The sequence below is a fragment of the Canis lupus genome, chromosome 1, assembly GCF_011100685.1.
Source record: "Canis lupus familiaris isolate Mischka breed German Shepherd chromosome 1, alternate assembly UU_Cfam_GSD_1.0, whole genome shotgun sequence".
Classification (NCBI taxonomy): domain Eukaryota; kingdom Metazoa; phylum Chordata; class Mammalia; order Carnivora; family Canidae; genus Canis; species Canis lupus.
Genome location: NC_049222.1, coordinates 105761075 through 105785638, shown reverse-complemented (window position 1 = coordinate 105785638; position 24564 = coordinate 105761075). Strand labels below are relative to the sequence as shown.

The window sequence follows — 24564 nt, the reverse complement described above, 5'->3', positions numbered from 1 at the left end:
TTATATACTTTTTTTTATCTTATTACCAACCAGAGAAAATTCACATAAGCCTTGGCGCTAGAGTTTTTATTAGAGTTAATGTACACACACATGACTGCCTGTATGGCTGACTTTAGTCTCCTCCAGCCCCTCCAGAGGCATGGCTGATACCACCTAGTCCAAGGCCCTTCACCATAAACCACTTTATTAGAATAGACTACCTGACTGTCTTGCATGGCCCAAGACTCCCAGGTGAGCATAGACACTCTTAATTAGGCAGGATATTCCGTGGACTTAGAAGTTTCCTCCTTGGAACTAAGGGCAAAAGCTAAACCTCTGTTGGGCAAGGTTAATCATTTAGTGCACAAAGTGGGATAAGACTGTCCTTATGGTTTGCTTTGTTCATTAGTCTTCACATTGAAGTGTGCGTACCCATGGAGTGTATAAAAACTTTCAAAGCAATTCATGAGGACACATGCTTTTTAAAGACACAATGTCCAGATCTTTGGAACCTTCCGTATGTCCTAAATGGATGTGCCTTATTAGCCATCTGCCTCTGAGGCATCATGCTCTGCTGCTTTTGCTTTTCTACCATCTATCTATCTATCTATCTATCTATCTATCTATCTATCTATCTATCTATCTATTTATTTAAGATTGACTTATTTATTCATGAGAGATAGAGAGGCAGAGACACAGGCAAAGGGAGAAGCAGGCTCTATGCAGGGAGCCCCACGTGGGACTCCATCCTGGATCCCGGGATCACACCCTGAGCTAAAGCCAGATGCTCAACCGCTGGGCCACCCAGGTTCCCCCCCCCTCCCCTTTAATAGCCATGCCACTTCTACGTCACAGACGAAAGCCATACCTTTCACACATTTAGAACCCTGCCTTATTGCCCCAAGTGTGGAAGCTTTGGGGGCACCAAATAAAGGAATAGTTGGAAATACTGAGGTTCATTAAGGTAAGTGCATAGCAGCAGTGAAACACCTGGGCCAAGAGGGAATGTACACTCAAAGTCACTTGCTTTTTAGCCCGCAGGTTCCAGGTCTCCCAGAGCAAGAGTGATCGAGTGAAGGAATGAGGGAAGAAAGAAGTACTAGGACTTGGAAATCATTGCTTCTAGGGACAACTTCAAGTGGACACCAAGATTTCTGACTTCAAGAACTTTGTGGCAGATGCAGAAGAGACAAGAAACAGAATCCATGTCACTGTTTCATGAGCACAGAAGATGATCAAAGCCCAGGTGATTTTCATTTGTGTGCACTTTTCCTGCGTTTTCTGACAGCTTGTGGTAACCTGAAACAAATCAGTTCAACACTTTTGTATGAATTGAAATAATTGGATTTAGGGAGAAATTAAATTAGATTCTAGATTCAAAAGCAAGGCAAAGTGAAATCAGGAATATATTACTCATAGCAGTCATCCTGAAGGACTAACATTGATTGGGACACAGTGTGTGACTGTGGTACATCCTGGAGGTTATGTTACCTGTCACTTTGTGTCTGATATCTCTAACAAACATCACAACCAGAGAGACATGAAAAGCTATGTGATATGCACTGGCTCTGGGAGGAAGGCAGACCAGTTTCTTGGAGGATTCAGTAATTTATACCACTTAGGTCTCAGGAAATTTCTTTGGTGGATTTTCTCAGGATTGTGAGATTGAGCCCCATGTCAGACTCTGTACTGTGTGGATCCTGCTTAAGATTCTCTCTCCCGGATAGCCCTGGTGGCTCAGCGGTTTAGTGCTGCCTTCAGCCCAGGGTGTGATCCTGGAGACCCGGGATCGAGTCCCACGTCTGGCTCCCTGCATGGAGCCTGCTTGTCCCTCTGAGTGTGTCTCTGCTTCTGTGTGTCTCTCATGAATGAATAAAGAAATAAAATCTTTAAAAATAATAATAACAAATAAAACAAAATTAAAAAAAATATTCTCTCTCCCTCTCCTTCTGCCTGCACTGGGTCCCTGGACCCTGGTTCACTTTCTGTCAAAAGAAAAGTCCATGAGTTCATAGTCATACTCAACAAACAAATATTTTTGTTATTACAAACCATAAGAATGAACTGCCTGGTTAATGGCTCTTTCTTTTCTTTTTTTCCCCTTTTTCTTTTTTTTTTTTTCAAGATTTTATTTATTTGACAGAGAGAGAGACACAGAGAGCACAAGTGGAGGCAAATGGCAGAGGGAAAAGGAAAAACAGACTCCCCGCTGAATAGGGAGCCTGATGTGGAGCTTGATCCCAGGATTGAAGCCAGACTCTTAACTGCCTGAGCTACCCATGTGCCCCATTAATGTTTTTTTCTAAAATTGTAGTGTTTGTTCAGAGTGGCGACAGAGAAATCGGTTATGGGGTCTAGTCACATTTCACATTCTAATGTGCCAACTCATGGTTTTAAACATGTTTACAAATGTTGGTTTTGGAGTCTGGGTGACTGCACACTTCATTTAGCCATCATACCCCTGAGTTTTCTCATGTGTAGAACGGGGTTAATGACGGTGGCACTCACATCATAAAGTAGGGTCTAAAATGCATTACTCTAGGCAAAGCATCTAGAAGACAGTCTGGTTGATAGAAAGTGTTATATAAGAACATCTAGTGCCCACAGCTTCCCAACACTTGTTATTATATTATCAAATTGCATATTTTCAGAGTCTGTATGAGCCAATATTCTTTTGCCTTTTTTTATTTTGCATTTTCCCAATCACTTGTGAGGTTCAGATTCTTGTCCCTTTGTTGCTTTTTTGGATTATTTTCTTCTGTGATATGCCGTCCTCCTTCTTGGCTCATTTAAAAACATTTTTTTTGTCTTATTTGTAATTGCTGATCTTGTGGTATATTGGTCTTTTATTTTTAAAATTTTTTATCTTATTTTAAGATTTTTATTTATTTATTCATGAGAGCCAGAGAGGCAGAGACATAGGTAGAGGGAGAAGCAGGCTCCCTGGGAGCCTGATGCGGAACTCGATCCCAGGACCTGAGCCAAAGGCTCTCAACCACTGAGCCACCCAGGTGCCCCATATTGATCTTTTTTGTGTTGCAGATATTTTTCTAGAATCTTATCTTTTAGCTTTTCTTCTTAATATCTTTTTCCATGCAAATGTTTTATTTTTGATTCAAATTAAAATTTGTTAGTCTTTTTCTTTATGGCTTTTTACTTGAACCATAAATATTCCATATTTTCTTCTTTCTTAAGTTCTTTCTTTAAAAGTTTATGTCCTATATTTATTGATGTTGTAGAATAATAACACATATATGCCTATATCTATATAATAACATAGGTGCCTGAAAAATTACTCCAAAACTTAACAACTTCAAACAAGATATATTTTTTATCTCACACTTTCTGTGGGTCAGTAATTTCAGCATGACAGTATGTATTGATTTTATTGACAACACTTCTAACACCAAATGAGGTTTTTTCCTCCTGATACCAAGTATGTGATCTCTTCCAATACCACTTTTCCAGCCCTCTGATACTGACTACCTGCAGTTAGCATCAGATTACACAGGTTTAAGGGTACAGACCTGCAAGAATGCCCCCACTTCAGATACCAATCTCAAGGCTTGGTCTCCTGTACTGATGGGCTCTAAGTCATGGTTTCTGTGGTCCTTTTCTCAGGACAGAGTATGGGAATATGCCACTTTTCTAGCAGCTGGATATGCTCACCAACTTAGAAGCTTGCCGAACCTGTGGTTTTGGGGGTTTTATGGAGGTTTCATTTCTTAGGCATGATTGACTAACTCGTTTACTGTTGAGTGACTGAATTTAGGAAGTGGGGCTAAGTTCCAATCTTGTAATCACATTGTTTGTTTCTCTGGCAACCAGCCCCTATTCTGTAGTTGTATGGGGGCCTGGGCTAACAGTCATCTCATTAGCACACAAACAACTCATCACTGTGGAGATCCTAAGATTTTCGAAGTTCTTTGTACTAGGAACTGGGACCAAAAACCAAATATATATCTTTTGTCATATCACTACTGGGTACTTGGTTTCACAGTCTCTCATACTATAATCAAGACTATAATCAAGTTGTAAGTCAGGGTGGCATCTGATTTGGAGGCTCGAGTGGGGAAGGATGCACTTCTAAGCTCACTTACTGAGTTGTTCACAGGATTCATTTCTAGAAGGGCTGATCAGATGAGATCTTCATCTGATGAGTTCCTACCTGTCTGCTCATGTAAGATTCTTACTTATTAGTTTCTTGCTACATGGGCTTTCTCATCATGCCACTTGTTTTATCAGAGTCGTCAGAGGATGGATTCTGTTAGCAAGGTGGAAGTCAGATGTAGTATAATTGTAAAAGTGCAGTGTAGTCACTTTTGCTGTATTTTCTTTAGAAACAATTCCTGAGGCCAGGCCATGCTCAAGGGCAGGGCACTTGATAAAGGGACATGAATACCTGGTGTGTAATAAGGAATTTGGCTGACCTTTGTCTCTGATTCCTGAGAGGTACCTTTAAACCCTTGGAATTACCTGTGTGACAGGAGTGTCTTTGTTTTTCATCATGGGCCACGGGGACTACACTTTATGCTAATGAGTTGATTCATGTAGGCCCTGAATACTTTGTGCAAATGAGGTATCTCAAGATGGGACTATCCATGTGAGAAAGACCAACCATGTGATTAGAGGGTTGTGGCTTTGAACAGGTGACCTTGAGGAAGGGTAAGGATTTGGAGATTGAGTTCAGCAATGTGGTCTGTGTTTCAGTAAATCATGTGTAAATAATGAAGCCTCAATATAAACTCTGGACACTGAGAATTTGGTGAGCATCCTTGGTTTGTAGTATTCTTGAGTATTGTCAACGTTGTGGCTGGGAGTAGATGCTGTTCACAGTTCACAAGAAGTCATGTGTTTTAGTACCAAATGTGTTTCATGGCTGGCCATTTTGGCACAAAAAATCAGGACTTTCAAGATAATATTGCATTCTTTTCTGAATTCTGTTGTTTCTGTGGTGGTTGATCTGGCTTTTTGTTTCTAGATGCTTTTATAGTTTCTCTTTGCATTTAGTATATTATAGTTTTAGTCTAATGTGTTGAGGTGTATAGTTGTGAGTTTTTCAGCTTTGGGGTCTTTAGATACTGTTTCTCCATTACTCTCTTTATCTTTTTGAGAAACTATAAGCAGGTATACATTAGATCTTTTTAACACTATATGTTTATTAACCTCTTCTTTAGGTTTTCCTTCTATGCTGCATTTTTTTTTTTAATTTAGTCCTGAGAGAGAGAGAGAGAGAGAGGCAGAGACACAGGCAGAGGGAGAAGCAGGTTCTATGCAGCGAGTCTGATGTGGGACTCAATCTCGGGTCTCCAGGATCAGGCCCTGGGCTGAAGGTGGCGCTAAGCTGCTGAGCCACCAGGGCTGGCCCAATGCTGCATTTTTTAGAATTCCTTCAGTTATATTCCAGTTCACTACAGTGTATTTTAATCTGCTGTTTTCCTGTCCACCAGTATATGTATAGATATATATGTTTGACAATTAGAAGTTTTTTTTTTTCCTCCCAAGTTTTCCTAACCAAATTTAACGGTCTTTTTTTGTGTTAGGTATACCTTGTATGGTTTCTCTTATTCTTTTACACTTACTGAAAACACTATCTCATGAATTCTGAATGTGGAGGCTGGTCATGGTTGATTCTTACACTGGCTATGAAGTTTTGATGTGAAAAGCAGAAATATTTTGTTTGTCCTGATGTTTTTTGCCTATTTTTAGTATTTGGAAATGGTGCTAAAATATTTGCCAAGAAAGATTTTGCTTCTACAAAAATGCTGGGTAAAAAAAAAAAAAAAAAAAGATTATTTATTTATTTTAGAGAGAGCATGGGGGGTACGGGAGCAGAGTGAGAGAGATTCCTCAAGCAGACTCCCAGCTGAGCACAGAACTCCATCTCAGGACCCTGAGATCATTACCTGAGCCAAAATCAAGAGCCGACCCCTCAGCTGACTGAGCCACCCAGGCACCCTGCTTCTACTAAAATGTGTTTAAGAAAAGTATATAGATGAGGCTATATAATGGTTAGAACAACCTCCCTCATGCTTCTTCCCTGTTAATGAAAGTGATTCACATCTTATTAAACAGGACCATATTATTACAGGAATCGCTGACACTGGAGGATGTGGCTGTGGACTTCACCTGGGAAGAGTGGCAGCTCCTGGGCCCCGCCCAGAAGAACCTGTACCGGGACGTGATGTTGGAGAACTATAGGAACCTGGTGTCAGTGGGTGAGGGCAGCTTCCCTGTGTCACTTAGAGGTGCCTAGTCACTGGCTTTTCCTCTATCACTTGATGAAAGCTTTGCAGTCATTGTGGTCTTCAGAAGAGTCTCCTATCTTGGCCCTAAACAAAAGGGGATAATCTTTTCTATGCTGAAAGAGAACCTTTACTTTGCATGTGAGAAATTATTTTGTCTCTAAAATGTAATATTTTCTCATCTTAACCTATTATACCCAAGTCTTTTGTTGTTTCTTATGAATAGGGTGTCAGGCTACCAAACCAGATGCATTGTCCAAGTTGGAACACAGAGATGAGCCATGGATAACAGAGGATGAAATCCAGAGTAGAACCCATACAGGTGAGTGAGTGAGAACCAGCAAGGGGAGTGACTAAAAAAGTTATATTCTAGTCATTAAGAGAAAGTGTCATATTCTAGTCATTAAGAGAATGTGTCAGGATACCTTAATAGCTCCTCCACATATTCCTTTCCCCAGATGAGAACTTTCTTTGTATTTAACTTTGAATATGCTCCTATCTCTTCTTGAGTCTGATACTTACTTCATCTTACATCTTTATCATTTTCTTTTAAACTGGAATCATAGTCAATAGTAAAGAGCCACTTCCACATCATCTTTAAAACACTTTTATTCCAAGGGCGCTTGGGTAGCTCAGTGGTTGAGCATCTGCCTTTGACTCGGGTCATGATCCCGAGGTCCTAGGATCAAGTCTGCATCAGGCTCCCTGCTTCTCCCTCTCCCTATGTTACTGCCTCTCTCTCTCTGTCTCTCTCTGTCTCTCATGAATAAATAACTAAAACCTTAAACACTTATTCCATGCCATCTTCTTGAGAGAATTTGTTATTCTCCTCTTTTCCTAGGATTTGGGAAGCTTGATAGTCATTTCCAAGAGGACTCTCAAAACCACAGATTTCTTAAGAGCACACAACGATATGGGGAACAGTGTACATTTAGAAATACTGTTCATCTGAGCAAAATAAATTTTGCCATAACACAAAATCATGTGTTTGACTTAAGCAGAAAAGCTTTGAAATCAAGTTTGAGTTTAGTTAACCAGAAGAGAAAATATGAAATAAAGAAGGCCACTGAGTTTAATGGAGATGAGAAATCTTTTCTACATGGTAATCACGAACATTTGTATTCTGGAATGCAATTCCTTGAAAATGCAAAACATATCAGCACTAAATTCCAAGTCCTTAAGCATCAGAAGATGCATAAAATGGAGAAACCCCATACATGCATGGAAGGTGAGAAAACCTGCATTAGGAAGTCTCAGCTCATTTACCATCAGAGCAGTCATAGAGGAGAAAAACCCCATGGGTGTGATCCATGTGGTAGATCCTTCTCCAGAAATATCATGTTCACTAAACATCAGAAAACTCCTACGCAAGACAAAGTCTTTATAACCAGTGAATACAGAAAAGGCTCTAGTGTGAAGAGGAGTCTCACTGTGCCTCAGCAAACCCAAACAACAGAGACATCCTACACATGCAGTGAGTGTGGAAAAGGCTTCACCATGAAGCGCTATCTGATTGCCCATCAACGAACTCATAGTGGAGAGAAACCGTATGTGTGCAGCGAATGTGGAAAAGGCTTCACTGTAAAGAGCAATCTCATTGTGCATCAGCGAACTCATACAGGGGAGAAACCCTATATATGCACTGAATGCGGAAAAGGCTTCACAATGAAGCGCTATCTTGTTGTACATCAACGAACTCATACTGGAGAGAAACCCTATGTATGTAGTGAATGTGGAAAAGGCTTTACCGTGAAGAGTAATCTCATCGTACATCAGCGATCTCATACTGGGGAAAAATCTTACATGTGTAGTGAATGTGGAAAAGGCTTCACCACAAAGCGCACCCTCATTATACATCAGCGAACTCACACAGGAGAGAAGTCTTACTTATGTAGTCAATGTGGAAAAGGCTTCACCACAAAGCGTACCCTGATTATACATCAGCGGACTCACACAGGAGAGAAACCCTATGAATGCAGTGAGTGTGGTAAAGCCTTCAGCCAGAAGATATGCCTCATACAACATGAGAGATGTCATACAGGAAAGACTCCATTTGTGTGTACTGAGTGTGGAAAGTCGTATTCTCACAAATATGGTCTCATTACCCATCAGAGAATTCACACGGGAGAGAAACCCTATGAGTGCAATGAATGTGGAAAAGCCTTTACCACAAAGTCAGTACTCAACGTCCATCAAAGAACTCATACAGGAGAGAGACCATATGGATGTAGTGATTGTGAGAAAGCCTTCTCCCACTTGTCAAACCTTGTTAAACATAAGAAAATGCACACCAAAGAAATGAGTAGATTGAGTCAGGTTGGAAGTTCCTTTAACACAGAGTCACAGCTCATTACTTATGAGTGAACTCCTACAAAACAGTATCCCTGTGAATGTGATGACCTGCGGCAACCAAGGCTTCATTAACCATCCGTGCTTCCAGGAGATTGGAATGTGATCATAGTACTGCCGGTTGTCAGATGTGTGCCCTGCAGAGATAACTTGTCGAGGAGGTAAATCTGGTGGCTACAGTGAAAGTGGTATAGTGCCTTTAGTGATCCTTACCTCATATTTTCTGTCAGTGAAAACATGTTTGAAAAACCGATACATTCAACATGGAAATGCATTGAGCAAAACTTTCTAGCTTTATTATATTCTGAAAAGTGTGTACTGATACAGATTCTGTGAATGCGGAGACTAGGAAGGCCTTCAGTGGGAAGGTAGACTTTATTATCAGGGATCGTCCTAAATCATCAGTGAGCTTATTGTTTATAGAAATATGATTTTTTAAAAAATGATGATCATAGGAAAGCTTTTATCCAGAAAGAAGACCTCTGTGTCAGAATTCACACTGGAGAAAAACTTTTATGGCAGGATGTCAGTGATACATTCTGCTTTGTTTTGTCAGGAAATGATACAGAAATTAAAACTTCATGAACATGCTAACTGGAGAGTACCTATAGTCAAATATCCGAGAACTCATGAAGGAATTAAGTCCTGTGAAAGTGGTAAATGTTGGGAGTGCTTTTAATGTTACAAATCAGACCTCATTAGAAATCAGATAATTCACCTGATGTACATTTTCAAAAGATACTTGAAACCTTCATCTAGTGTCTTTTTCAGCAATTCCATAATTTTAAAAAGTAGTCTGCTTCCTCATCACTGATTAATATTTATTATTACATACAATGCAGAGTATTGTGTGGAGTGTTCTAGGACTACCCTGTATTATATGATTTTTTTTTACCTTTCCTTGGCTCTAAACTTAATTGTAAATTTAGCATATTGAGGTAGTTTAAAAGGAAACTGAATGTTTTAAATTTATAAAATAATAGGTATTTGTACTTAACTAAGTTTATAAATATGACCAAATATTTTATAAAACCACCTTCCAATTTATTTTTATAAAATGTTTAATTTGGAATCATTTTAACTTACAAGAAACTGCAAAATAGTCCAGAGATCCTTGGTATCCTTTACCTAATGTCTCCCAATAAAAACATTTATATAAACCACATCTTATTTTTGAATCCAGGAAAATGACTTTGGTAACATACCATTAGCTAAACCCTTAACCTTATTTGGATTTCATTAGATTTTCATGTGTTTTTTTTTAATATTGTAATTCTAAGTTTTATTACATATACCACAACTATGATACAAAGCTGTAATCAACAGACTCCCTCATTATACTTTTTTATGCTCCTATCCTTTATGCAAACCTACCTCTCATAACCACTTACCTGTTTGCTATCAGTATAATTGTATAATTGTATGAATTTATAAAAATCATTTTTACAATTGAATTTTATATATTTTGTGTTGTATTTATATAATCTTATAATTTTTCCATAAAAGTTATTACAATATTGACTATATGCAAATTTATAATTTTTTATTAATAGGAAGCATAGGGACACCTGGGTGGCTCAGCAGTTAAGCGCCTGGCTTTGGCCCAGGGCGTGATCCTAGGGTCTCAAGATCAAGTCCCACATCAGGCTCCCTGCATGGAGCCTGCCTCTCTCTCTCTATGTCTCTGCTTCTCTCTCTCTCTCTCTTTCTCTGTGTCTCTCATAAATAAATAAATTTTTAAAAAGTAGGAGGTATGTAAGCTCTTCATGTTTTTGTCATTTGGCAAATTGCTGTGAAGACTTACATGAGTTGGAGGATGGTTGTTTTATTTTTATTAGTAATAACATACTGGATGACCAGTTTGTATACCCCTTCACTCTTGGAAGAGATTTCCTGGTTTCGGCTCTTGTAAAGATGGTATGAAATCTGCATACAGGGTTTTGTGTGAACATAAATTTTCATTTCTCTACAATAAATATTCAGGCGTATGATTGTTGGAATCTATGGTAAGTTGTGTTTAGCCTTAAAAGAAACTTTCTTCCAGTGTGATTGCACTCTTACATTCTCACTAGCAGTATATGAAATATTGTTCTGTATCCTCTCCAGCACTTGGTATTCAGTACACTTGACACCTTAACAATATGAGAGTTAGGGGCACCAACCCCCATGCAGTTGAGAATCCACATACATATACTGTAACTACTCTTGACTGGAAGCCTTATCAATAACACAAACAATTGACAAAAACATATTTTGTACATTATATGTGCTATATACTAAAAGGGAAAAGAAAATTATTTTTTTTTTAAAAAGATTTATTTATTTATTTATGATAGACATAGAGAAAGAGAGGCAGAGACACAGGAGGAGGGAGAAGCAGGCTCCCTGCCGGGAGCCCGACGTAGGACTCGATCCCAGGACTCCAAAGGCAGGCGCTAAACCGCTGAGCCACCCAGGGATTCCCAAAAGAAAAGGTTATTAAGAAAATCAGACTTCTGGGGAAGAAAGATAAAGACCATATGGTTTCATGTCATATGTGGAATTAAGAAACAGAACAAATGAATAAAGACCAAAAACAACTCAAACTCTTAAATATAGAGAACAAAAATGGATGGTTACGAGTGGAGGTCGGTGGGAGAACGAGAGGAAAAAGGGATTAAGAGTATGCTTAATGTGGGTGCTTGAGTGGCTCAGTTGGTTAAGCGACTGCCTTTGGCTAAAGTCATAATCCCAGGGTCCAGGGTTGGATGGGGCTCTCTGCTCAGTGGGGAGCCTGCTTCTTCCTCTCCCTCTCTTTGTCCATGCTCTCTCTCAAAATCTTTATTATTTTTATATTTTTTAGATATTATTTATTTATTCATGAGAGACACAGAGCGAGGCAGAGACACAAACAGAGGGAGAAGCAGGCTTCATGCAGGAGCCCGACGACTCGATCCTGGGTCTCCAGGATCAGGCCCTGCACTGAAGGTGGTGCTAAACTGCTGAGCCACCCGGGCTGCCCTCAAAATCTTTTTTAAAAAAATACACTTGGGTGGGACACCTGGGTGGCTCAGTGGTTTAGCGCCTGCTTTCGGCCCAGGGCATGATCCCAGAGTCCCGGGATCGAGTCCTATATCAGGCTCCCTGCATGGAGCCTGCTTCTCCCTCTGCCTCTGCCTCTTTCTCTCTCTCTCTGTCTCTCATGAATAAATAAATAAATTTTTTAAAAAGTACACTTGGGGATCCCTGGGGTGGCTCAGCGGTTTAGCACCTGCCTTTGGCCCAGGTTGTGATCCTGGAGTCCCGGGATTGAGTCTCACAAAGAGCTCCTTGCATGAAGTCTGCTTCTCCCTCTGCCTGTGTCTCTGCCTCTCTGTGTGTCTCATGAATAAATAAAAATCTTTTTTTTTTAAAAAAAGTACACTTAAATGTGGTGAGCACTGAATATAGAATTGTTGCATCACTATATTGTACACCTGAAACTAATATAACACTACATTAATTACACTGGAGATTTAAAAAGTTTATAAAGTCTAACAAAAAAGTTGTAAGGAAAATACACAGTACTACACTGTAAAAAAATTCACATATACGTGAACCCATATAGTTCAAACCATGTTGCTCAAGGGTCAACTGCATATTTTATTTTAGCCATTCTACTAGCAACATAGGAGAGACTCAGTTGTTCTCCATACTCCCCAGCACTTGGTATTTTTGCTGTATTTTACAGTAACTGTTCTCTTGGTATATAGTAGTAAACAATCTTGAGCTTAAATTTCATTTCCCTAATGGCCAATGATGTTCAACACATCACTATTATTAGACTTATTTGTTTTTTTTTTTTAGACTTACTTCTCTTGTACCTTTTGACTGCCTTTACCTTCATCCACAATATACCCCCACCAATTTTCCTCTAGGAGTTTTTTTTTTTCTTTTAGATTTCACATATAAGTGAGGTCATCAGTACTGAACTTTCTCTGACTTATTTCACTTAACGTAATACCCTCAGGGTCTATTCATGAGTTATAAATGGCAGGATTTTCTTTTTTATGGCTGAATAACATTCAGTTGTGTACCATATTTTCTTCATTCATTTGTATAGGACACTTAGGGTTTGATGCTATGGCTATTGTAAATAATGCCTCAATGAACATGGGAAAACAGCTGTCCTTTTGAGAGTGAGTTCATTTTCTTTGGGTAAATACAAATAGAGTTAGTGGATCAGGTGGTAGTTTTAATTTTATGAGGAACCTTCATACTGTTTTCCATAGTGGCTGCATCAGTTCACAGTGTCCACTCTTTTTATGTCTGTATGCTGTTCATGAAGGGACATTTATGATTTATTTAACAAATCACCTACTGGGGGCACTTGGGTGGCTCTGTGATTGAGCACCTGCCTTCTGCTCTGGGAGTGATCCTGGGGTCCTGGGATTGAGACTTGTATCAGGCTCCCTCTGGGGAGCCAGCTTCTCCCTCTGCCTATGTCTCTGCTTCTCTGGTGTGTCTCTCATGAATAAGTAAAAATTTTTAAAAATCTTAAAAAAAAAAGATAACTAATACCAATATGAAGCATATCAGTAGGTGACTTGTTTTTTGGGTTTTTAAAAAGATTTTATTTATTCATGAGAGACACAGATGCAGAGACATAGACAGATGGAGAAGCTGGCTCCCCACACAGAACCTAACACAAGACTCAATCCCAGGACCCCGGGATCACTCCCTGAGCAGAAGGCAGATGCTCAACCACTGAGCCACCCAGGCGTCCTGGTATTAGTTACCTTTGATTGCATTATGAAACTAATTTCCTAAACATTTACTAATTCTGTAGTATGGGTCTAGGGTTGGATTATCTGGTGGGGCTGCCTGGATAGAGGCTGCAAGAGCTAGCTGGCTTTTTTTAATACATCTAAGCTTCCACTGGAATGGGGTGATTCAGTCTTTCATGCTGCAAGAGGTTAGCTTGGGCTTTATTCTAATGTGTTAGAAGACCTCCAAGAGATAGACCATAACTCCTTGAGCAAATCCAGGAGTTATTGTCCTGGACAATTTTTGTTATTGTCCCATTGGACACATTGGTCGGTCACTAGGAGAGGATGCTATCCAAACATGTGAATATAGAGATGCAAAAGTATTATGTTACAAGCAGAAGAGTGTTTCCTAAAATTGTCGACATTGATGCTATAATTATCCTTGTACATGTTCTCAAAAAGTTTTTCTACTGAATTTCTTTAAAATTCCTAGCTCAAATAGATTGTTTAAATTGGATAATTGCAGAATTGTGCTCCAAAAACATTTTAGATTTATATCCTGCCTCCCTTAAAACACATCAAATACCTAATATTAAATATAGTGTGTATTTTTAACTCCCAACCGTGATAAGCAGGATAGTAACAGTTCATTCAAAGCTGTATGTGGTAGATAATACTTACCTACCTAGGCAGTATGAGTAAAATAAGACTTAGGCTTAGCATGATAAAATGCCTGTATCCCATGGCCTCGCCATATTCATTGTTCAACCTTTATGACTTAAGGTTTAAAATATTTTTGTTTCATGTTTACTTTGCCTTTATTTGAATGTTAGACGCATTTAAAAAATCGGGTAATTCCAATTTAAAAAGATAAATGGCTTATTATTGAGCTGTTTAAATACTAGGTTGGTCTTTTTCTTATTCCTTTTATAACAGGATGTGGAGAGTGGATCTCATGTTGATGGTGGGAACAGAAACTGGTACACTGCCTGGAAAAGTGTGGCAATTACTCCGTCATACGCACAAGCCGTTCTCCCCATTCTACCTTGTTTCTGGCCCTTGGTCCTCAAAGCCTGCCTTCCTCTCTGGGCCCAGGGAAAGCTCCGCCTAGGTTCAGCCCTACACCCTGGGCACTAACTTTCCCCCATTGCGCTCCCCCAAGCCTATCTGGCGCGTTCCAGCGTTTTTATTTCCTAGTCAGTGACCACCATCTCTGTGCCCTCAAGGCTTCTCTGGTCGTCATTTTTTGCCCAAAAGTCGCTTCAAGCCTATTTTTGCTAGAAACTCAGTGGAGGAAGCTTCTCTGGGTGGGTTCGCCTTTTCCTAAACGAGTTCCGTGCCGGACAAATACCTCCCGGTCCTCAACAGGACAGCGCCAACTGAGCCGTCTAATTTAATTTCCCAGTCGGCTCCCTGAAAGGGATCCTCCCCTCGCCGTCTTCGTGTCATATAAGATTCAGCCTGGACACACCTGTGCGTTTCTGCCGGGATGGAAGGCCCCTTGCACTTTCCCAGCCGCCCCTCCTCGCGGGCGCCGAAGAGGCCCCCGGGCGTTCAGTAGGGCCGTGATCCAAGATGGCCGCCCCCGTGGGAAACGGCCAGGGCGCAGCCATGTTGACGCAGCGGAAAAGCCAGGAATACTGTTGTCTTTTCTCTAGAAATGCCTCAGACCCTTGTTGGCCACCGTCCTGTGGTGCGGAGGGACGCGGACGAAGTTCAGCGAAGTAAGTTCAGGCGCTGGCCGGTCGTGATGGTGTGTGGTGAAAATCAGGTCAGTGTTGGGTGTATTCATGGACCATGGCCGAGGAGGGTCGGTCGGCGCTCGCCTTGGGTGATGCGGCTGGGATTCCAGCGGGAGGAGGGCGTGGGTGGGCGTTCTTCCGTGCTTGGGGTGCCGGTGGCCTCGGTCAGGAGGTGCTTTCGGTGTTCGTGGTTCAAGATCTCTGGAAAACAGCGACCTGGTGCTGAGGGCACATTTGGGGGCCGTGTGCTTTCTGGGACTCGGAGATTGCGAGCCGGAGCGTGGTGGCTGTCAAGGAAGGCTGCGCGAGGTGCGGTTTTGTTCCAGGATCAAAAATGAGGAGCTTCTTTGGGGATTCACGTGCAGGGGTCTGGGGTTCATGAAGGTTGGGGTGGGGCGTCCGGGGCGCGGGTGCGAGTGTGGGTTGCGCCTGAAGGCCGGGGGCTGGGCCAGCGCGTGCTGAGCCGGGACCCCGGCCGTTGGCACCGAAGCAAGATGCGTTTGCATCCCCCTTCTGCCCTGTAGCCCCAAGTCCCGCCTTCGGTTCTAGTTTTTAAACCCTCTTTGGCAGCCAGCATCACCCATTACTTTCGAACTTTCAGAAATCAAAGTTTTTTGGCGAGGTTAATGATCCAGCATATCTAATAGCAGTTTTATTTTTTTTTAAGATTTTATTTATTCATGAGAATACGCAGAGAGGAGAGAGAGAAGCAAAGACAAAAAAAAAAAAAAAAAGAGAGAGAGAGAGAGAAGCAGAGACACAGGCAGAGGGAGAAGCAGGCTCCATGCAGGGAGCCTGATGTGGGACTCGATCCCGAGTCTCCAGGATGACACCCTGGGCTGAAGGCGGCGCTAAACCGCTGAGCCACTGGCGCTGCCCTAATAGCAGTTTTATATTTAAAATGCAGCCTTTTATCCTTTGTCCTGCAAGATTCCTGCACATTGCTCTTGGATATTTTTTTTTTTCAGACTCTGACATAAGTGAAATAACATCCATTGTCACTGTTAAGTTCCGTTCCCCAGGGATAATCCTTTTCAAGATCTTGGTAGATTTCAATTTGAGGTTTTTATAATATGTGCTTAATATTGATAATTCAGATAAATTGTGTACCTGGTACTATGATTTTCTCTATTACATGGTTTCATGTAATAAACATTTATAAATCATTTTTGATGTATGAACCGGTGGTATTGTGAGTGGATTCTTACTCAGAGTTTGCATGTGTTTATATAAAGGTGAGATGTTTGAAGTGTTTAGGTATCATTTTGGGGGCGTTTTATTTATTTTTTTTGGGGGGGACAGTTTATGACTATGCATTTACTCATGGGTTTGTGCCCCTGACTTTCATCTTTAACGTAGACTATTTATTTTTATCGAAGTTGTAAATGTGTTATTACTTTCTGACTCCCTTTTCCTTATAATTTTCTATAATGTAAAAGATCCATTAACTTTAAACATTTCCTTGCTACTTGGCCACCCAACTAAATTCTTATTACAATATCTTTCTCTCCACCTAACATTTTGTATGGAAAAATTTCAAGCATACAGAAATACTGAAAGAATGTTAAAGTACCCATCTATATACCTACCACCTAAATCCTACCATTAACGTCCTACTAGACTAGCTCTGTTACCTAACCCTCCATCCATCCTCTGTTCATGAATCAGTCTTTTTTTTTTTTTTTTTTTTTTTTTTTTTTTTTTTTTTTTAAGAGTTGGGGAGGTGCTGAGCAAGAGGAAGAGAGAGAATCCCAAGCAGCCTCCATGCCCAATAGAGAGCCAGAAGCGGGATCCCTGGGTGGTGCAGCGGTTTGGCGCCTGCCTTTGGCCCAGGGCGCGATCCTGGAGACCCGGGATCGAATCCCACGTCGGGCTCTCAGTGCATGGAGCCTGCTTCTCCCTCTGCCTGTGTCTCTGCCTCTCTCTCTCTCTGACTATCATAAATAAAAAAAAAAAGAGAGAGAGCCAGAAGCTGGGCTCCATCTCACAAACCTTAGATCATGACCAGAGCCAAAATCAAGAGTCAGAAGCTAACACCCTCCAGGCGCATCATGAATCAGTCTTCTCTTTTCTGTTTTGGTGCATTTTAAAGACAGGTGCACCCCTCTACTGTTACCCTAAATGCCTCTGCAATTACTTGAGTAACAGAGTTCTAATAGCTTTTTACTCATTTCCTTTGTTTACTTAATGAACAGAGATCTTATTTACACATAGTTTTGGCTTGCTGAGAAGTGAGATGAAAGTGAATTTTGGAATGAAATGAATCTGATTTTTGTTTTAAGATGTTATTTATTGATTTGAGAGAGAAAACAAACTGGAGGGGCAGAGGGAGAGGGAGAAGCAGACTTCCCACTGAGCGGGGAGTACGGCAAGGGGCTCTATCCCAGGATCATGACCTGAGGTAAAGGCAAACACTTAAACTACTGAACCACCCAGGCGCCCTGAAATGAATCTGATTTTTCAAATCCCATTGTGTGATTGATGTGACCTGTGTCTCTTTCCCTGATAGCAAAAAGAAGTTAAAATCTCTCCCTCAGGGGTGGTTTTGAAGATTAAGTGAAGTAAAATACCTAAAATAGAGATCTGTGAAGGTAGGAACCTAGTATATTTGAGTAAAAAGGCTGATAATTTCCCCATATTTATGGTTTTGTGCTTTGTAAAATTTGTATTTATAACTCATTTTCTCTCTATCTGCCTCCCCCTTTTTTAAGTATGAAAACTTTCAAGCTGTGAACTTACATTAATGATCTAGCAACAGAAATTTTATTTTAATTATAGAATGCTGATAATTGTCTGATTAAAACATACATGCTCTTATTTTAAATTATTCCCATGAAATATCCTGTTCTTTAACACTGATCTTGACCTATGTGTGCTTTAGGATGGTATAGAATTTTTCTATTTATTTATTTAAAAATATTTATTTATTTATTTGATGGAGAGAGTGTACAAGCAGAGGGGAGCAGCAGAGGGAGAGGGAGAAGCAGGGAGCCTGATGCAGTGCTTGATCTCAGGACCCCGGGATCATGACTGAGTCGAAGCCAGATGCTTAACTGAGCTACCTATGCACCCCTAGAATTTTTCTATTTAAACATTGTAACCAGCTACCTGCCTAAAGAGGTATATAGACATGTTAGGTGAATACTGATAATTTGCCTCTTTATATATGCAGAAGTCATCTTTGATTATTTTTTCTTTTTTTTTTTTTTAAGATTTTTATTTATTCATGAGAGACACAGAGAGGCAGACATAGGCAGAAGGGTAAGTAGGCTCCCTTTGAGGGTCCCAGTTTGGGACTGGATCCCAGATCTTGAGATCATGACCTGAGCCAAAGGCAGATGCACAACCACTGAGCCACCCAGGCGTCCCTGATTATTTTTTCAAACAGTGCCATATTGGGTAATGTTTCCAGACACAAATTCTCAACTCTGCCATTATAGTGTGAAAATCACATGACTGAGACAATAGTCAACAGATGAATCTGTGTTCTCATAAAAATTTATTTCCAAAAACAGGTGGTCTAGGCCCTATGTTACTGACCGTGATTTAGATGATTATATGGCTTTTGTGTTCTGATTTGGAGTTGGGCAAGTAGAACCCATGAACTGACTCTGGTCCAGTGCCTGTTTTTGTTAATAAATTTTATTGGAACTCAGCCACACTATTTTTTTTTAATATGATTGTTTTCAAGCTGCAGTGGTAGAATTGAGTAGTTGCTACAGAAACCATGTGCATTATATTTTTTTCTCTTTTAAATGGGAATTATGCATGTTTTAACAAATATATTAGTTTTATTCCTTACATGAGAGATTGCAAAATAACTTACAGTTTTTATTTGTCAAACTATTGTAGTAATTAGTACTTTTTTTTTTTTAGACAGAGAGAGGGTGCTTGTCTGTGCTTGGCATTGGTGGGGTGGCAGGGTGTGGTGGGGGATGCTGGGAGGGGTAGAGATGGTGCAGTCTCACCACCCTGAGATCATGACCTGAGCTGAAATCAAGAGTCAGACGCTGAAGTGACTGAGCCACCCAGGCACTCCAGGAATTAGTTCTTTTATACTTCTCTATCTATACAGAGATCTTAGAACAGTTTTTCATTTACCCACTTCCTAATTTATACGCTTTCATGGACTATTTTAACTCTTTATGTTACCTCCTGAGAGGGGTGCCTGGGTAGCTCAGTTGGTTAAGTGTCTGCCTTCAGCTCAGGTCATGATCGCAGGATCCTGGGATCAAGCCCCATGTCTGGCTCCTTGCTCAGTGGGAAGTCTGCTTCTCCCTCTTCCCCTGCCCTCCCCCACTCGTGCTCTCTCTTTCAAATAAATAAGATGTTTTAAAAAATATACAAGATAAAACCTCCTGAGGGATGATCATTATTATGTTCCTATTTGGTACTAATTTATTATTTTTGTAAATATTTTTTTAATTTTTTTTAAAGATTTTTATTTGTTCGAGAGAGAGAGAGAGAGAGAGGCAGAGACACAGGCAGAGGGAGAAGCAGGCTCCATGCAGGGAGCCTGATATGGGACTCGATCCCGGGATTCCAGGATCATGCCCTGGGCCGAAGACAGGTGCTAAACTGCTGAGCCACCCAGGCATCCCTATTTGGAACTAATTTAGACTTAAACTCTTACATACCAGTTTTGTTTCTCTCGACTCCTTCTTGCTCCTGTGGTTATGTTGGAGGATCCTTTCCTTTTGCTTGAAGAACATTCATATTTGCTGTAACACAGGCCTTCTGAAGAAAAATTCTTTCTTCTTTTGTCTGAAAATGTCTTTCAGTTCTATTTCTAAGGAATATTTTTCTGACTATGCTATATAGGTTAATATTTATTACTCAACAGTATCAAGAGTGGATGGTAATGAGAAATTAAGTAAGATGGTGCTTATTATTTGCTTTGCATGATCTCAAAATCAAGTGAATGCATCCTGCGATGTAAAAAGACTTTTGAAGAGGTAGATGGACATGTATGATTTAAAAGAAAAATGTGGAGGTGCCTGGGTGGCTCAGTCAGTTTAGGGTCCAGCTCTTGATTTCAGCTCGAGGCATGATCTCAGGGTCATGAGATTGATCCCTGTGTTGGACTCAGTGCTGTGCATGGCTTCTGCTTGGGATTCTCTTTTTCTCTGTCCCTTTCCTGTTCACAGGTGCTCTCTCTTTCTAAATAAGTAAATAAATAAATAAAACTTAAAAAAATAAAATTGAGATGTCTATATCTTAACTGTCTGTATGCCCTCTTTCCTAAAATTGATCTGCCTGAGGAGTCCCCTGCCATTGGGCATTACACTGTTCTGGGTCTCTGTCCCACATTCCCTTTGACAATCATACCATTTCTACTCTACAGAAGAAAAGTGTGCTTCTCAAACATTCTGAATGTTATGTTTTCTTGACCCAGAGCATTTAATAAAAAGACAGATCTTTTGGGGCCTTGGTTTAAGGTGGATGCTCAGCAACAGTGACAAGATCTGAGCCTAAAGATAATGTGCCACTATCTAAGTAATTTGCTTTTCAGCCTGTAGGTACTGTCTCCCCAAGAACAAAAGGGATGAAGGGAAGAAAGGAGAAGATTCCAAGACTTAGGTAATATAACATCATTTCTGGGGAAACCCTTGACTGAAAACCAAGATTTTTGAACAGAAATGTAGAGCTGATCCAGAAGAGCTAAAGATAGAGCATCCCAGTTACTAGTAATTTCCCAAAATCAGAAGATGATCCAGGCCCAGGTGATTTTTTGGTTTCTTTTATTTTTTCCTTAATTTCCCAATAGATTTGTAGAGACCTGTTTAAAAAAAAAATCAGTGCAATTAAAAAGAAAAGTTTAAATTGAGAATAGCAGGATCTGGAGAAATCTGGGCAAAGTAGGATCAGGAACCTATTTTTCATAGGTTTCATACTTTGTGATTCATGTTCTAATATATGTGACTGTGTGGGACCCTGTAGATCACATTAGCTAGCAGTGTGCTGCAAATATCTCTGACAGTCATCACAAGAGAATTTTGGTAAGTTACGTGGTAGGCATTACTGTGATGTTTCTACTGCCAACACTTGTGACACCAAATATGTGAGTTTTTCCACACCAATGGCCAGTTTTCCAACTTTCCAGACTCCACCAATCTGCAATTTGATTCAATCTTGACACTGACTACATGGAGTTACTATCGTACTTCACAAGTTTATAGGGCTCAGCCCTGCAAGACTGCCCTCATTTCAGATGCCAAGTATTCTGACTTGGCTACAAATACAGTTTCCCACAATCCCTTTGTTGAGTTTTATAATTAACTACAGTGGCTCACATATCTCAGGAAAACACTTCACATTTTCCAGTTTATTGTAAAGGATACAAAGTGGGAACAGCCAAATGGAAAAGAAGCATAGGGCAAGGTATGGGAGAATCCTTTTGCTTTATTATATGTTTTGTACAGTTACTTTTGTTTTATTAGCCACTGAAATTAGTATGTATTGTCTTGTGATTCTAGCATTTGCAGTCTCTTCATTACTGGTTTTGGTATTGGCTCAAATGCTCACAGTGAATTTAGAAATGTATTCATCTACTTATAAGTATTATATAGTTCTACTGGCAAACAGATGCTCAAATATATATAGATTACAGATGTTCTTACACTAGCAGGAGGATTTAATGGTATGTGTAACAGAAACTTTCTTAAATTTTCAAGTTTGTTGGATAGAAGATTGCACAATGACATAATATTTTACAAGATTTCTTCTATCACAATGTATTAAGGAATAAAAATCACCCATTTCCTATATGGTGAAATGAACAGAATAATTTCCTTTATCTGTTTTTTTCATATCGCCACAAGAATTTCACTTCATTAAACATAACTGTGTTTAACAGGAATCCCTCACATTTGATGATGTGGCTGTGGACTTCACCTGGGAGGAGTGGCAGCTCCTGGCCCCTGCTCAGAAGGACCTGTACTGGGACATGATGCTGGAGAACTATAGAAACCTGGTGTCAGTGGGTGAGGACAGCTTCCCTGTGGCACTCACAGGGTGTTCTGCCAGTGGCTTTTTCTTTCTCATCTACTTAACTCTTTTGTACTTTGAATCAGTAGATTCTCAGATCCTTCTCTTGCCTCAGCGAAGAGGGTATAATATCCCATCTTTTGAGAGAATAGCCTTGATGTTACCTGTTTAGTCCCTAAAATGTAACATTATCCCTTCTTGCTGTACCCCGGTCCATTGAGTCTTCTATCTTTTTTCATGAACAGGATATCAAGCCAGCAAACCAGATGCACTGTCCAAGTTGGAACGAGGAGGAGAACTTTCGATGATAGAAAATGAAATCCACAGTCGAATCTGCCCAGGTAAGTGAGAACTGGCAAGATGGGCAGCTGCAGTAGTATTCTGGTCAGTCAGAGAAGGCCTCAGAACCATGACAGTATCTGAGGAAATGTAAATAGTCCCTCTATCTTTCTTCCCATATGAGAACTCTTTTTCTTTGTTGAAGTTTAGAGGAAAATATGCCCCCTTTTTTAAGATCTGATCTCTGTTTACCTTATATACTTCCTGGTTTTGTTTATTTACATAGTCATCTTCCTAGGACTTTCTTTTAATTTTATTTTTTAAAAGATCTATTTATTTTTAGAGAGAGAGTGTATGTGAGCAGGGGGTGGGGATAGTGGGAGAGGGAGACAAGAGAAAGAATCTTCAATCAAACTCCCTGCTGAGCACAGAGCCTGACACAGATCTCCATCTCACAACCCTGAGAGCATGACCGGAGTCGAAATCAAAACTGAAATCAACCGACTGAGCTACCCAGGTGCACTCTTTTTAATTTTTTTTTTTTAAGGATTTTTATTTTTAAGTAATCTCTACTCCCAACATGGGCCTCGAACTTAACTCTGAGATCAAGAGTTACACCGCACACTCCAGTGACTGAGCCAGCCAGGTGCCCCTTCCTATCATTTTCTAATCTTTCTCGTCTTCATCCACTGTGACAGTGTCTCTGCCTGTTACCACTTCTCCTGCTATGAAATTCTACCTTCCAGGCCTCTCTGTAAAGAAACAGCTTCGACTTCACTTTTTTCTTACTACTATGCTTGCCTGCCTTACTAGGAAATAATGTTCTCCTTCCATAACATCTGACCCCACCTTGGATGCTTTGTCTCCATGATAACCTGATTTTTGGTGTGCATTTAGGTCATTCTTTGACTCCCCTCCCCTACTGTTTTACCAGAAACCCCAGAGGTTCTCCATACTTCTATTTTCATTTTCTTCTCAGTTCTCATAACTCTTACAAGCTTCCTCTATTCCCATGAATTAACCCCTTTCCCTTCTCTGCGACATCCAAATTGGCTTCTCTCTTAATATTGTCTAATCCATGTTTTTTTTCTATGGATTTTACCTTTCTCCATGGCAGCTAGCCTAAGTCTTCCCATTTTGCGTGTGAGAATGAGAATCATCTTCTCTCCATCCTTTCTAAAAAAAATTTAGGTTCTTGGGACACCTGGGTGGCTCAGCAGTTAAGCGTCTGCCTTTGGCTCAAGGTGTGATCCTGGAGCCCCAGGATCGAATCTCACGTCAGGCTCCCTGTGTGGAGCCTGCTTCTCCCTCTGCCTATAACTCTGCCCCTCTCTCTGTGTGTGTCTCATGAATAAATAAATAAAATATTTAAAAAATAAATAAAATAAAATTTAGGTTCTCTTTCATCTTGACACAACTGCCTATTTTAAGTTCTCCTTATCCTGGCATTACCTCATTACCTTAAATGTTCTCTACTTGGGATCCCTGGGTGGCTAGGCGGTTTAGCGCCTGCCTTTGGCCCAGGGCGCGATCCTGGAGTCCCGGGATCGAGTCCCACGTCAGGCTCCCGGCATGGAGCCTGCTTCTCCTTCCTCCTGTGTCTCTGCCTCTCTCTCTCTCTATGTCTATCACAAATAAATAAATAGATAAATCTTTAAAAAAAAAATGTTCTCTACTTGCTGAACTCTCTACTTGGGGGAGTGGGAGGAGGGGAAGAAAGAGAATCTTAATCAGGTTCCATACTGGGCTTGGGGCTCAGTATCACAACCCTGAGATCATGACCTGAGCAGGAATTAAGAGTTGGATGCTTAACTAACCGAGCCATCCAGGTGCCCCTGAGCTCTCTTTGTAAATGTCATTTGATTAACAAGAAAATATCTTTTTTAGCATGCTACATGATTTCCAAACCAAACTAGGTCATAACTATGTCTACTTTAAATGATTTCCTTCATGGTTTTGCTAATTCACATTTTCCTTTAATTAATAGGTGTTATCACTGCATGTATTTTCCTAAAGCTTTTGTTTTCTATTATTTATTTATTTGTAATTTAGCCATGCCCTGACACTGGCTGTGCCCATTTATTGTTACTTATCAATTTCTAAAGTGATGGCAAAATGGAATTTTCACTAATTTTTTAAGAACTTGAGTCTGATTCCTTTTTTTTTTTTAATTCAAATATCATTAGCATACAGTGTTACATAAGTTTTGGGTATACAGTGTAATGATTCAACAATTCTATACATTTCTCTGTGCTC

General features: G+C 40.3%; 1 protein-coding gene across 1 annotated transcript in view; it reads left to right on the top strand.

Annotated features, from left to right (window-relative positions):
- Positions 1-24564, top strand: part of LOC119875920 (zinc finger protein 160-like) — a 52954-nt gene that overhangs the window by 5351 nt on the left and 23039 nt on the right. The window contains exons 2-7 of the mRNA XM_038525537.1: positions 1014-1225; positions 6071-6197; positions 6451-6546; positions 14959-15071; positions 21899-22025; positions 22275-22370. Of these exons, the coding sequence (XP_038381465.1) occupies positions 1211-1225; positions 6071-6197; positions 6451-6546; positions 14959-15071; positions 21899-22025; positions 22275-22370 (574 nt within the window). The 5' untranslated portion in view covers positions 1014-1210. The remainder of the gene's footprint in view (positions 1-1013; positions 1226-6070; positions 6198-6450; positions 6547-14958; positions 15072-21898; positions 22026-22274; positions 22371-24564) is intronic.